Source organism: Coenobita brevimanus, chromosome 65 (genome assembly GCF_032717465.1).
Source record: "Coenobita brevimanus isolate Jiangsu-jjx chromosome 65, ASM3271746v2, whole genome shotgun sequence".
Lineage (NCBI taxonomy): Eukaryota > Metazoa > Arthropoda > Malacostraca > Decapoda > Coenobitidae > Coenobita > Coenobita brevimanus.
The window spans coordinates 39580946-39595537 of NC_137018.1; the positions used below are offsets into that span (position 1 = coordinate 39580946).

Sequence of the window (14592 nt, forward strand, 5' to 3'; positions counted from 1 at the left end):
AAGTCAGGAGGAAGACGTACTGGACTGGCACGGCATTACTAAGGAAGCATTCCTCGGTGTTGGCCATCTTCCCGCGCCCAGGCGGGTTATAGTACTGGACACAACACGACAGTACTAGAGAAGAACTCCTTGGATTTGGCCCACTTTGCATGGCTGATCCGTACTAGCCCGACAGTAATAATATGTTATTTTATTTTTTTTGCCAACCGTACTGGACAAATGTGTACTGGACGCAAGGGTGCTGTGCTATAAGATAAGCTAATAAAATCACATAAAAGACAAGGAAAGTACAGAGATTCAAGCAAGATTAGAGTTTTGAGGAGTAAAACTTACTTTCATATAACTTCCCACCATCCTAGTTCAAAATTTTGCCCGCACCTTCCAAGAGTTAAGCATATGTTTAGATGCAGAATTTCTTGAGCTTTCTGGTGGTTACCGCGGAATTTCGATATGACCAATAGTAGTCAAATAAATCGCAAAAAAATACTTTGAAAACTCACTTGTCAGTGTTATCACCACGGAGGAGGGTAAGGACTGAGGGCGTGAGGGGGAGCTGGGAGGATATGGAGGAGGGACAGGAGGGGGGTGGGGGCAGCAAAACTAGGATGTGGGCAGGATTCTCCCCCTTCTGTCAACAGGCAGATGGGCGCTTTTACTGTACATTTACACATGGCCTTCGGTCTGTTAGACGCCAAGTAGCCATGTGGAAACACAACTCACCGCGACCGGGGGATTTTCGACCTTCGGTAAAGAGGTGGACGGCTGCTGTCGCTGAACATGTACTAATGGTTTGCGGTCTGTTTTCATTGGAGGTGGCGGTTGGGAATGACTTAGCCCCCGTGGCTGCATGATATTGGACATCAGGGGGGGGGGGGGGATATGTACGGACATTTTGACACCGCTTGTGGGTTACAGTCGTATTACTCGGGTGCTGGAGGTTTGCTGGGAGTGATAGGACAAGCATGCGATTTTGACTCTTCAGTACAGGGGCGGACGGACGTTTTAGCTCTGGTTGTGGGTTACAGACTACTTCCCACTCGCGGCTCAACCCCAACAGCCACGATATTGAATGTTTGAACGTGTTGGCTGACCTGCTGAAGTTCTTGGAGACTTTTATGTCCGAATAATAGCAAGTAAATTGGGATAATGGTTTAATAGAGCCAAGGTCCAGCATCCGGATAATGAACACGTCCAGATACTGAGCGTCTGGATAAATGAGGGACTACTGTATATACATACATACATAATATATATATATATATATATATTGTGTGTGTGTGTGTGTGTGTGTGTGTATGTATATATATATAAATATTTATATATATATATATACATACATACTGTATACATATATATATATATATACACATACTGTATATATATATATATATATATATACATATATATATATATATATATATATATACACTGTACAATTAAGTCACCTAAGGTGCAGTTAATTGGTTGTGGACTGTGCCCGTGCCATAGAAAACTGTGTCATACGAATAGCTAAACCTGTGGGAAAAATGCAATTTGGTTCTGGACATTCACCCAAAGTCCTCCTTTTCACCCCACGTTTCCCCATTTTTGCTCAGTTTACACGTGCACACAATCAAGCTATCAATCAATGCATGTATTACTCACAAATTAAACAATAAACAATGAAGGGCTTTAAGGGCACAAAATACTGTACGTACCTGACTCCGACGACGATAGTGCTTAAGTGGAAGGGGTAGGGTTGGGGGTTCCGAGGCAAGAGGCAGGTTACTGCCTGCCAGCTTGAGGTGAGCCTGGTGGTGCCTCATGCTGCTGCTGGGTAAAGTTGTCTCCCTCCATTTCAGCCTCCTGAAGGAACCCCCTGAAGTCTGCTTCTGACATCACTGAGAAGTTGTTGTCGTCGTCGTATGTGCATGGGATGGACCAGCCTGTGGCTTGGGCTCTGATGGTGGCAGTGGTTGTGAAACTCGGGAAAAGTAGCGTGTGATCACCTCCTGTCGGTGCTCATTGAATCTCCTGTTATGGAGGTCCTTGTAGGGTGCCACTGCCTTTTCATTAAAGGTAACAAAATTACAAGACCTCCCCACATCTCCATCCCATTCCTTGACTCATTCCTTGAGCATGTCCACTGCCACTAACAAATCACTCAAGTTTTTTATTGTTGGTTCCTGCCTCACTGCCAGTCTCATTGTCAGCCTGTCTGTCACTCTTGCGGTCCACTGGAGCATCTCCCTCGATGACTTCATCCATCACAGCTTCAAAAGAGTCAGTGCCACAGTTAACCACGTCTATTGCTCTCCGGCCACCAGGGGAATTTGCCCGCATGTTTCAAACCTTGCCGCGCCCGCGCCATAGGTATAATTTATGCACGTGATTTGTTCTGGGGAGTCTGTCACCTTTCCATGTCATAGAAAACCGTGCCATAAAAGCACGCTCCATAGGCGATTTGACTGTATATATAGACATACTGGAGCATAAATGATAGAGGGACAGCCAGGGTTACAAGTTTGACTTTTTCTTTAAATAGGTAGGAGTGATTGTTTCTGTGGTAGTTATGACTGCAGATTTTTCTCATACTCATACTGTATTAAGAAAAATATAACAGCCTTATATTACAGACTTGAGTAACCTGAAATAGACTTTAAACTTATGTGAGCAAGCACATCTAACTGCTGTTAGATCAGTCTTGTTTGTAGTCAGCTGTAGTTTAGCAGACTATTCATATCCTTTTTAAATATAATTCACCATGTTATGATATGCTTATAGTAATGTATCAGAATTATACAATATTTAAAGAAAGTTTACGCAGTTGTTTGTCTTCATATGTACTTTTTTTCTTTGTTTATATTAAGTGTGTAACCCCCTCGCCCAGATGCAGGAGGCCCTACAGCGGCAGTTCCTGGGTATAGATGCCAAGAGAGAGGAGAAAAAGAAGAGGGTGAGTGTCTACCCCTGTCTGTCCTGCCTTGAGACCTGGTAGTAAATGTCCTGGACATGATAGTATTTTGGTTGTTGATCCATGTCACGTTACACAGGATAGATGTGGAGGCTTGCATGTTGAGGCAAGCATTACATTACTGATGTCATTGTGAATTTGGATCAAATCAAAATAGCACAGTTGTCCAATCTCATGTACTCCAAGATCTGTTCCTGTACCAGCAATTTCCTTGAGTCTGAAACCTAGTAGTTACACTTTCAAACTCCATATTCAGATTTATATGCTTGTTTGAAAAGCTTTTATCTTTACAGATGGAGGATGCACAGGAGCGAGCACGAAATCTTGGCCGTGGGGTGAGCAAGCCAAAGAAGAATACAGTGGCATCCCTTTTGGAGCAGTGTAGGGCGGCAGGAATCAAACCTTCCAGCCTTCCCCTACCTCCCACAACTAATCTCTCTCCAGCACCAATACCTTCAACTTCCCCACCACCCCTTCATCCCCGCCCAATAGACCTTCCCCCTCCCTCAACTTCCACCTCACCTGTGTTTAATTCCTCTTCCTCTTCGTCACCATCTCCAGCACCTCAGTCTCTTCCAGCCACATTGTTTCCCAACCTAACCTCTACTCTGTCCCCTGGCCCTCCTCCCCCCATACCAACACCCCCAGTACCATCACTGTCCATTTCTGCAGTGAGCTCTTCATCTTCCCCAGTCCCCCCCACCTCAGAGGCAGTTTCAGTCACTGCAGCCACCAGCACAGCATCCACTCCACCCCCACTGGTCTCTACCCCTGTTACCACCACCACTTGCACCCCCACCACCACCACAACTCCTTCCTCAGGCATGTCACCTCCATCTTCTACTGCCTCTTGTCCTTTGCCCTTGCCCCTCCCTCCAGCCCTCTCTCTGTCATCATCAGTTAGCATTACATCTGTCAGTCCTGAAGCAGCCATTTCATCACTGTTGAATAAACCCAGTGTCACTATCCACCCCACCTCCGCCATGGATCCCAATCTCGCCAAGGTTCACACAGGGGAAGAGGATAATTCTGTAAGTCATAATCCTTCTTATACATCCATCTCTCTCTCTCTCTCTCTCTCTCTTATATATATATATATAGGAACCTCTGTGGTACATTGGTAGAGTGTGCGTTTCGTACACGGGTGAGCCAGGGTTCACGCCCCGCCAGGGTAATAAACTTTGGGAGTGTTCACCCGGCCACATACTGCATTGGCGGACACAAGGGATGCTGTGGTTGAACCAGTGTCGCCTACTATAAAGTATGCTTGCATCCAGTAGGCTTGCGCGGGCCAATTACACTTGGTTCACAGACTACACACACATCCAAAGCCACTCCAACAGTACAGTTACACTTACAAGCACTTCTCACCCTACATACAATCTCTACCAGACAGCCTAAGCCACTTGGTAGAGATACATTGGCTGTATTGTCCCGACTTCGATTGGGATAGGCCGGTCCTTCAGTGGATACTCAAAACGGCTGATGATGATGATGATGACGATGATATATATATATATATATATATATATATATATATATATATATATATGTATATTCACTCACAGTTGTTTTTTCTAACTTTTTTCGCAGTCATAATAGAGAACTTGGTGTAGATTTAGGAAGTTTGATTCACTTCTTTTGTTCTTCACCATGACATTTATTCTCTCTTGTTTTCAGGTTGACATATTGGCAGTGACACGTGCACAAGAGAATGGAAGTGGTGGTGAGCGACCTGTTAAGAAGCGTCACATGATCACCTCAAGCAGTGTTGATGGCCGGCTGATCACAACCATTAAGGCAGCTGGTGCTCTTGATATCTCTGAAGTCAGCGATTCAGAGTCAGAAGATGAATCTACGTCTCTCTCTTCCATCGATGAGGATGCTATGAATCACCTGCCTTCACCTTGGCTCAAGCGGGACACTCCAGACTCACCCTCTGTGTACAGTGAATGTAAATGTGATGCTCATCATAGCTTGTGATTCTGTGTACTGTGAATGGAACAGACTTTAAAAGATATATATACGGTATTTTAGTAAACATATGTCCCTGTTGTAAGCATATCAGTGCTTCCCTGAGTTGATTCTCAGCCATTTCTTTCATAGCTATATCAGATCTTGTATCCTTCCGTCACTCCAGTGGCTACTTACTCCTGTTGTAAATATCTTACACTGACTGTTGTCTGCTTTTTTATATCATCCTTGTTTCATGAATATATATATATATTTTTTCATTCAATACCGTACACTAAGTTTTTCTTAGTTGTCCTTCTTATTAATTTTTCAGTTATTGTTAGTTGTGAGGTAACATTATAGGTGGTTGGACATCACTGACCCTATAAGGTACCTATAGAAGAATGATTGTGAGAATGCAAGCTTGGTAACTTGTCACACAGTCATCATTGTTAGGATACTGAGCTGCAGATACTCAGACTCCAAACTGAAACTGGCATACTATATATAAATCCTTATACACTTTCTTGATATATTAGGGTGGTGCTTGTATCAATCAGTTGCCTTAAAAATTGCTTAGTTATTTTCTTGCCTTAAAAATTGCTTAGTCACTTTCTTATATTGGTTTACTGCAGGAGAATATACAGCTTGGAACATAACCTTCAAGTGAACAGGGCTGACTTAAGCAGCCATAGAGTACCCTTCAGAGTGCAAGCATTCTTCTTAGTTTGCCTTCCAGTATACTGCACTGTATTATACAGTACTCTCCCTCCCTATTGAATTTTTTCCAAACCTACCTGGAATTGTAAATGTTTTCTCCGTTTTGTCTCTGTACTCCTCAGCACCCCCCACCAAGAAGCGGAAGATGATCACAGATGAGGTCTCCCTGCGTGTGCCCTTGATGTATGGCTGGCGGCGAGAGACCACGATGCGAACCATCACGCAGTCAGGGGTCCGTGGGGAGGTAATTTATTTTGCACCTTGTGGCAAGCCCTTCAGACAGTACCCTGACATTATGAGGGTAAGTGAGAACTCTGTTAATTGAGGACAGGGTTTGTGAATACTGTTATATGTAATTTAGGTTAGGGAGGTTAGGTATGATACAGTTAGTAAAATGCTGTGTCAACCAAATTATTACCTTTGGATAAAAATGTCATTTAAAGTCAGTTTCTTTGGATACTTGGAAAGAGGACAGTAAGAATAAATTAGTATTAGTTCTTGGCTCCCCCCTCCCCCCCATCAGTGCACATTACCTGAAATACTGTTAAAAAGAAGTGCAGTGTTAACATTTGTGTCCCATTATAATCATTATAAACATCCTTATCTTGAAACTTTTTCCCTCCAACTAGGGATGGGGTGAGGTTGTTGTGCCCCTAGGCACATCCCAGCATGTATGATCGCCCTAACAAGTGATGATTCGCATTCTATAAGTTTTGGACAAAACTCCCTGAGTTTGGCAGCGTTCACTTGATTGGGAGTTAGGAAACAGACACAGTCTTTGTCTGACCTAGAAACAGTATCTGTGGTGTAAAAGAAATTAATCTTGCAAAAATATTAGTTAAGTTTAACATTTTTTTTATTAGGTCATTAACAATAATTGAATAAAAAGCGACATCTTGCACGTTTTCACGCATCATCATGATTCATACCAGCATTGTTACCAATGTAACAATTTTCCCACTAAATTTAGAGGTTTTAAAAGCAATCTAACTGGTAAAAACTTAAATATTTTCTGTATATCTGGCGTTCTTTTAAAGTCCTGTCTAGCGCTTTTTCCCTTAATTTCCCTCAGTCTGGTGAATTTTTACAATATTAGAGACCAATCTAGTGGATTTCAGTAGCTTTCTTTTGGCAACATTGCTTGCCAGCCAAGATCCAGGCCTTGCATCAATCATTATCACTCAGGATGGGAATGGATGTTTCTGCCTTTGTCATGATTCCCTGCCCCCCTTTTTTTTTTATTACAATCCATTTTGTCTTTAGTTCTCTTCATTGTTGCACTCTTGCTCTTGACTGTTGCCCTCACCCTCTTTAGTTCTTTCATGAAACTGCCCTACATATTTTGTTACATGTTAGAATTTCATCGTATGAATAAAAACGACCAATTTTTCCCAAAGACTGGTTTCACTAACTTCACTGAATACAGGCTGATTAAATTGCTTGTTGATAGCAACACAGGTGGTTAAGGGTTGTTCTTGGGCATAGTGTATGCAAAAATTTCTCTTGGTCTTGTGTTGTGCCACGATGGGCTCCACTTGGCAAATTTTCCATATTGTGCCTCTCTCTGTATCACTTGTCTATTCGTTAACTGTCCTCTTCTTGATGTTAAGCTGTCGGGATATCAGTCTTGCAGGAGTATTTGCTATATAAAGAAAATAATCTTCTTGCACTGACAGGCTGTAGTATCATGTCGATGATCCATCTTGCTTACAGCGCTCATGGGTTTTCCCGCATAAATATCATCCCACATAGAGAATTAAATGTGGATAATAGTTTATCTTTGGGTGTTAATTTTTTTCCTTTGATGGCACTCGTGATTTCGACATTAGTATTATCTGTGGGTTTTATTTTGTGGGACATTTTTCATTCAGTATTGTTGATTTAGGATGTAAAATAAGTATTTTGAGAGTTTCTCTGCATTTTAATCCTGAAACTGTTGAGCGATAGGCTGTGCATTTCACATTCTTTTGTACGGTAAAGCCTCAGCTTCAGTATATTGTGGTTTCCTCTCACATAATGTGAGATATAAACAGTAAAAACACTTAAAATTTGCTTTTTAGAGTTGTTTACCTAAATACTGCTCTTTCCAGTGTGCAATATAGGAAATATAATTAGGCCATGGCAGTTGCCAGATACCACTTTCTGAGCAAAAGGCACTGGGAATTGGGTCATCACTTCTTTGGGCTTTTGTACCCAGTGGACTGCAGACTGAAGTTACCCTTCCCCGTACAGTCCACTATCTTCCTTTTAGGGGAAGGGGAGGCACTTTAAGGATGTTTTTATAGCTAGAGCTACCTGATTATATTTGTGCTGCTGTTTGAAGGCATCCCAGTATCATTCATAACCATCCTCCTTGCAGTATCTTGAAAAGAATGGGATAACAGAGGTGACACGAGACAACTTCAGCTTCTCGAGTAAGATCCCCATTGGTGACTATGTGGATGCTGCCTCCCAGACTCGTCACAGCGAGAATGAGATTCGGGAGAAGATTCAGAAGATTCGGGAGCAGAAGGGGTACAAGCCACAGCGCAGGAATGAGTCAGTTTATAGCTGCTTCCTTTTTTTTATATGTTTTAACTTATTATGTTGCTTTAAGAGTATGACTGTTGTTATGTGGATGAGTCTTATTATTTTAAGTTGTTTTGAATTCTGTAATTTCATTACATTCTGTTACAAGATGCATTTTGATTATAAGGCCATTTCTGAACTTTTGACTGAATTACTTTCATTTTAGGTATAAGATGACTGGCCCAGTTCTTGGTTGTGTTTACAATGTCATACAAATTAAGCATGGTACAATCCCAGTTATCCGGTTACCAGACAACTGGGAAAATTCACAGCCCGGCAAATATATAAATAACATAACAGAGTGTGCCACTTTGATTGGCCACCCCTGCACAGGATAGTCACGTGAAACTGGGTGAAGTTGGAGAATGTGAAGTGAAGGCATTTCCGGTCAAGGTCGTTTCCTAGTTAATCTCCTTCCCAGCCCTCCTCTCCCCTCTTTTCCCTCCTCTAATTCAGTCCCTACACACCTGCACAAATCACAAGTAAGCTCTCCGTCGCCAGTTATGTTATCGTGTCGTCGTTAGTGATTTGTACACTCTGTGATGCCTAAAGTGCAAACTGATCTTAAGCACATTGTGGTCACCTTGAAACAGAAGCTGGACAAATGCAACAATCTTAAAATGGTGAACATTATAAAACACCAATAAACGAATTTAACATCAGAAATTCCTCGACTTATGATACCAAGTCGCAGGGACCCAAGCTTAAGGGATTTTTTTGTGAAAAACAAAATGAAGAATTCCATTGAAAAAAGGTATACTTTTCATTGGCTGAAACTGTGTGGCACTGCTACAGTTTTCTAACTGAGGAACTGATGCTAACTGTCAACAGGCTTCCAGTATTTTTTAGTACCGTGACAAGTTCATTCTGTCAAATGTCATTCATTATTTTGTTCATAAAAACATGAAAAAATAAACTATAGAAATAAATCATGAACATTTATTGGTTGACTGATGATTTGGATAGAAGTGTTCTACAGTACAGCAATCACGACCCCCATGCTCACAGTTATGTATACGTGCCATGGCCCACCCATTTATTTCTTACTTGACCGTTGTCACTCCACCCCTGACTCACCACTCGGCTGTTTTGTAGATAATACAGCAACTACATAGGTATTGCGAGCACAGTAATTTTGTCAGATAAAATAAATGCTTAATTTCTATCAACTGGAATTTATCATTTCTGCTAATGCAATTGCGTTAGAAGAGGATGTCATCTTAGAACGCATTTGCATTGGCATTGTTATCAAGTGCATCCTTAGATGATGTCATCTTGGAATACATTTGCATTGGCATCAAAAGTTTTCTAAGATGGCCTCATCTTAGACCACGTTTACATTGGCGTTTTAAGATTATATCATAATGCATTTTTATTGTAATCAGATGTGTTCTAAGATTATATCATCTTAGAACACATTTGCACTGCCATCAAATATTCTTAAGATGACATCATCCCTGAATGCATTTGCATAGTTGTTAAATACGTTTTAAGATGACGCAATCTTAGCATGCATGCATTTGCATTGTCCTCGTTATCAAATGCGTTCTAAGATCGTGTCATCGTAGAACGCATTTGCATTGGCATTGTCAACTTGAATGCATTTGCACTGGCAGAAAAGATAAACTCTAGCTGATAGAAATGAAGCATTTATTTTGTTTGACAAAATTGCTTTGCTTGCAGTTCCTACATACCCGGTAATTATTGTATTATCAGCAAGGCAGCTAAGTAGCGAGTGAGGGATTGAATGACATCGTTCGAGTGAGACATAAATGGGGGGGCCACAGCATTTATACACAACAGCGAGCAAGGGAGTTGTGATAACTGTACTGTAGAACGCTTCTTTCCAAATCATCAGTTTACTAATAAATACTCAAGATTTATTTCTTTAGTTTATCTTTCTGTGTTTAATGAAAAAATAATGATTAATATTTAACCAAATAGACTTACTGTGTGCATTTTGCACTACTGCAAGAAGCTGCAACCAAGTGAGTTATACCTGTGGGGTGTGTTTGAAGTTGTTTCAAATGGAAAAACGTTAGTGTGGCCCTGGTTACGAGTGGTATTGTATATACCGCAGTGATATAGCCTATGTTTAAGAGTATGTATCAGATACCCGGGAAAAATCGAATTCACCAAGCTTCCCGGTTAACTGGGATTGTACTATACAAGAACCGAGGTACAGTACATTATCATTCAGAAAGTGAAAATATCAATCTGACAAGAAAATTTATAGAGTATTAATAGTTATAATTGTAGTAGTATAGTAGAGTAACCCCAGTCAGTCTAGCTGAGCACAGTTGATGGGTTGTTAGTATTGATAGTGTAGTTTTAATCATACTTATTTTCAGTTTAGTTTTGTACGAAAAACCGGTTGGGTTTGATGAATGATTTTTCATTGGATGAGTATGAGTACTGGTATGATTGAGTGAGTGAAATCATTTAGAAACAAAACACTGCAGATATTGGAATCTTGTCAATAGTGAAGTTACAATTATGGTGCAGAATGTGTATATTCACTTCTGTAGATAGTAAAAACAGTTGCAAATAAAGTGTTTGTCCACAGAGATGGCAGAGATGCTCTGGAGATTGAGGCTGAGGCCATCTTGCGGCGGTTAGAGGCAGAGGAGGAGGCAGAGAAGGCCAGAAAGGACCTCATGAATCAGTTGGAAGAACAACATAAACTCAGGTAAACACACACACCCTCTGGTAAATGACATGTTTATAGGCACCCACAGTTTCATGTATGCTTAGCTATACATGTGCATTTGGGATAACATAGACACATCTGCATTAGTGCATACAGAAAAAATTTTCTCCCAGAAACACATGCCTGTACTGTCATATTCACAGCATTAAAAAAAAAAAAAATAATAAGTTAGGATTCTTCGGAACATACCTGTCTTTTGTGCCCCTTTCATCATAATGCTGTGTTAACTTTTTCTGTAATCCAGCCTGTCCGTACAATTATGGATTTCAGTCTCCTACTCAGATAACTTGTCTGTTGTATCCTCATGCTATGTTACTTGTAGCTCTTCATTCATACCGTGTTTCTAAATGTGTCAGGCATTCCCACTTTTGAAAACCGCTAAATGTTTTTACTCTGTGGTAGGATAATATTTTTTTTTATGAGAGAATTTGATAAACGATGTTAAAGGTAGGGTGTATTGATATTTAGAATTTTGTGAAAATTTAATTCAAAATGCAACTTTTGGCAAGCATTGTTGGAAAGTGAAATTTTTTTTATACATTGTATGAATAATGGTATGTAAATTGTTTCTAAAAATTTTTCTTTGTTCTGGCCTGTAGATAATGTACAATAAAATAGTGAAATAAACATATGCCAGTTTTATCTTTTGGTATTAACCTACCTTGTTGACCTGTTGATGATTGCCTATATCCTGAATGTAAGTTGTATTTTCTCTCATCATGATAAATACACCCATAATGACAAATTAGTTGATGTTTATGTAGGGTAGAGAATATACTAATGTTAGAGCAGGTAGCCTTAATTTTTTTTTTTCTTTTTCATTACTGACACAGACTGGTTATGATTATTCCTTATTGATTTGTGAACCCTTTATGTGTACCAGAGCTTTAGGATCAGTTTATATCAGTATTTTTTGTAGTTCTTATTTTATGCTTGTGCATTCATGCATGCATGTGTCTGCACACATGCACACTGGTAGTATAGTACCAGTATTAAAAAGGACAGTGGAAAAGATGGATAAGCTTATATTTAAAAATTCTTTTTTAAGTTGCTGTGTACAGCATAATATGAATTAAATGCATTTGAAATATCTGTATATTTTCGTGTCACTGTTGATCCAACTGTATTGCAAATCTTCTGTCAGTTAAATCAACTGAGGTTTTTGTTTTTTTAGGTGAACAGCTCTTTACACCAAGTTGCATCTGTTTATTAGGTTTTTATTACACAAAGAATGCATATTAATCTGTCCAAATAGTTATGTTCTCAATGTACTTTTTACTGGTTTTCATGTCTTGTTACTGTACTTTTTACTGTCCTCCATTTTTAGATCAGTAACTTTGTGTGTCCTTGCAGGTTACAGCGGGAGCAGGAGCGTTTAAGAAAGCAGGAGGAACTAAGGCGAGAGAAGGAGGCAAGTTTTTCATCCTAATTTAGGAAGTGATTGTTGTTTGTATTGTACACGTCAGTACTGTACTTTTAAATTCAGGGGTTTCCAGTCTCATCTGTTCCATTACCCTGTTTTTTTTTCAGTAGTTAACAGGTACAATAGTATTACAGGTTTAGAAAATAAGCCCTCCATTTTTTCATTATCATCCTCTGTAAATAAGAGAAATTTTCAGCTTCATAATTTAACACTCCCAACATAAGGTTGTTTAACTGAAAGCTAATAGGGAAGCATGGATGCTGATAATGACACTAAGCACAAGGTACTGACTTATCAAAGATTATCATCAACATGTTCCTCATCATTATCATAAACCTCTTGTACTAGTAAATAGAATGGGTAGGATCCAGAAACAGGATTAGAGAAGTACAAAGTTGAACTGTCATCATAGCACCCATTAACTCATTACTCAGACATAAGATAGACTTAGCTCCACCTGACAGATGTTCTGTACACCATTCAAAGTACTTGGCTTATTGGATAAAGTTCATCTAACAACGTTTGAAGGCTAGAGACCATTCCATTGACTGCCAGCAGTAAAAACAAATGATTTACCAGAGCTTCATACAGCAGTCTGTGCAGTTTGTTATTTTGTTCACATTTTACAGTAATGCAGCTTATTTGTACTGACAGTATTGTGGCTTCAGTAAAGGCAGCAACTATCTTAGAGACCCTTCTGTTTTGCCTTTTAAAATGAAACTCAGCTGACAGGGTTGCTGGGCATTGTGTATAATAGTTGGGACCGTATAGGTCAATGTGCTAATATTTTCAGCTGTTTGTATGACTGAATCACTATAGATAATTATATTATGAGTTGCTGCTTTGATTTTATAATTATACTAGCATTGCCAGAAATTATAACTAAAAGTACATCCTTCTGTTGCTGCACACTTTCCTAAAAATACCCTTTGCTAGCTGGCCAGTGGTATCATAACTACCTTTGTTGCTTTTTTTTTTTTTTTAAAGATTGATATTATATTCATTATGTTGTAAACTGTTCCTTCATTATGTTCTGATGACAATAGCAGACATTGATGTATAGTACATGAGAAGTTATGGAGAATGTCAGGTTTCTTCCACCATTTTGGAACGTAAAAACTGAGAAGTCAGAATAGATTTTGATCTAATGTACATTTATTTCAAAATTATCTGGTGTTCTCTCCTCAGAGAGAGCCTGCTTACATATGTGACATGAAAAGTAAAGATATTTCTTTTAAAACAGACTCAACTTGTTATTGAAGACATTTATATTAGAGCATATACACATGTGATATTTTAAATCTTCTAGTAATTCTATTTCTGAATTCACCAGCACATCACCCTCATGAGTGAATGTTAAAGAAAGCAGAATATGACTGAATTGTAGAAGCCAGTTTAGAATGGAACATGAGGACTCAAGGGAACTGGCAAAATGGAGGACTTGATTGATATAATATCTGTAGAAGTAAACGTGACAAGGGTGCACTCTGTTTATAACTTAATAGTTGACAGAATACTCCCTCTCCCACTGGCAGGCAAAGTTTGAATAATGTATCTGACCCCAATAATGGCAAGTATAATTAAGGGTGAAGATGTTTTAGTGTATGAATTCAGTTGCTTCCCGTAGTACGCACCTGTATGGGCAGCAGAGGACGTCGCGTACTAGGAATTCGCGTACTCTGAATACATAAACTTATGGGAAAAATCACATATGGGTGGCACCTCCCTTCCTGGGCAACCCTTGAGACTCCTTTCAGAGCTAAGCATTGTACTGTACAGGGAAACTAAGATATATTACCTAAGATAAAGTAAATCAACAAGATTATGGCTTTACTAAGTCAACAAGGATATGGCTTAACTAAACCAACAAGAATATGACTGCTCACCTTAACCCAAGAGGACAACAGGCGAATTGTCTCCTGCACCACTCGGGTTCGGGACAATTCGGCATCAAGTCAGTTCGCTGTCACAACAATAACAAGTCAGTTCGCTGTCATTAATGAAGACAGGTATGAGTGACGCTAGAATAATTCAAAGGCGACTACAGTGAGGAAGAAACAAGTTAATTAAACCACCTGTGATGGAGAATGGAGACTTGTCTATGAGCAATTTCCTGGGGAGGATCAAGAGGATGATGCAGTGTCTGAGGTGTTAGAAATAGACTTTGAAGGGTTTATGGATGAAGCAAGTGCATTAACTAGTGAAAGTGTCGAAAGTGCTGGTGATGAGATTGGTGAGGTGGTGTCGAGTGGTGCGGGAGAGAAG

At 39.8% G+C, this 14592-nt stretch overlaps 1 protein-coding gene across 2 annotated transcripts in view; it reads left to right on the forward strand.

Moving 5' to 3' along the window:
* The window catches only part of tou (bromodomain adjacent to zinc finger domain 2B toutatis), an 860023-nt gene that overhangs the window by 626869 nt on the left and 218562 nt on the right, over positions 1–14592 (forward strand). For both annotated transcript variants that reach the window (XM_080276402.1, XM_080276403.1), the window contains 7 exons: positions 2870–2935; positions 3247–3984; positions 4634–4907; positions 5749–5927; positions 7986–8164; positions 10761–10883; positions 12258–12315. In XM_080276402.1, the coding sequence (XP_080132528.1) occupies positions 2870–2935; positions 3247–3984; positions 4634–4907; positions 5749–5927; positions 7986–8164; positions 10761–10883; positions 12258–12315 (1617 nt within the window). The remainder of the gene's footprint in view (positions 1–2869; positions 2936–3246; positions 3985–4633; positions 4908–5748; positions 5928–7985; positions 8165–10760; positions 10884–12257; positions 12316–14592) is intronic.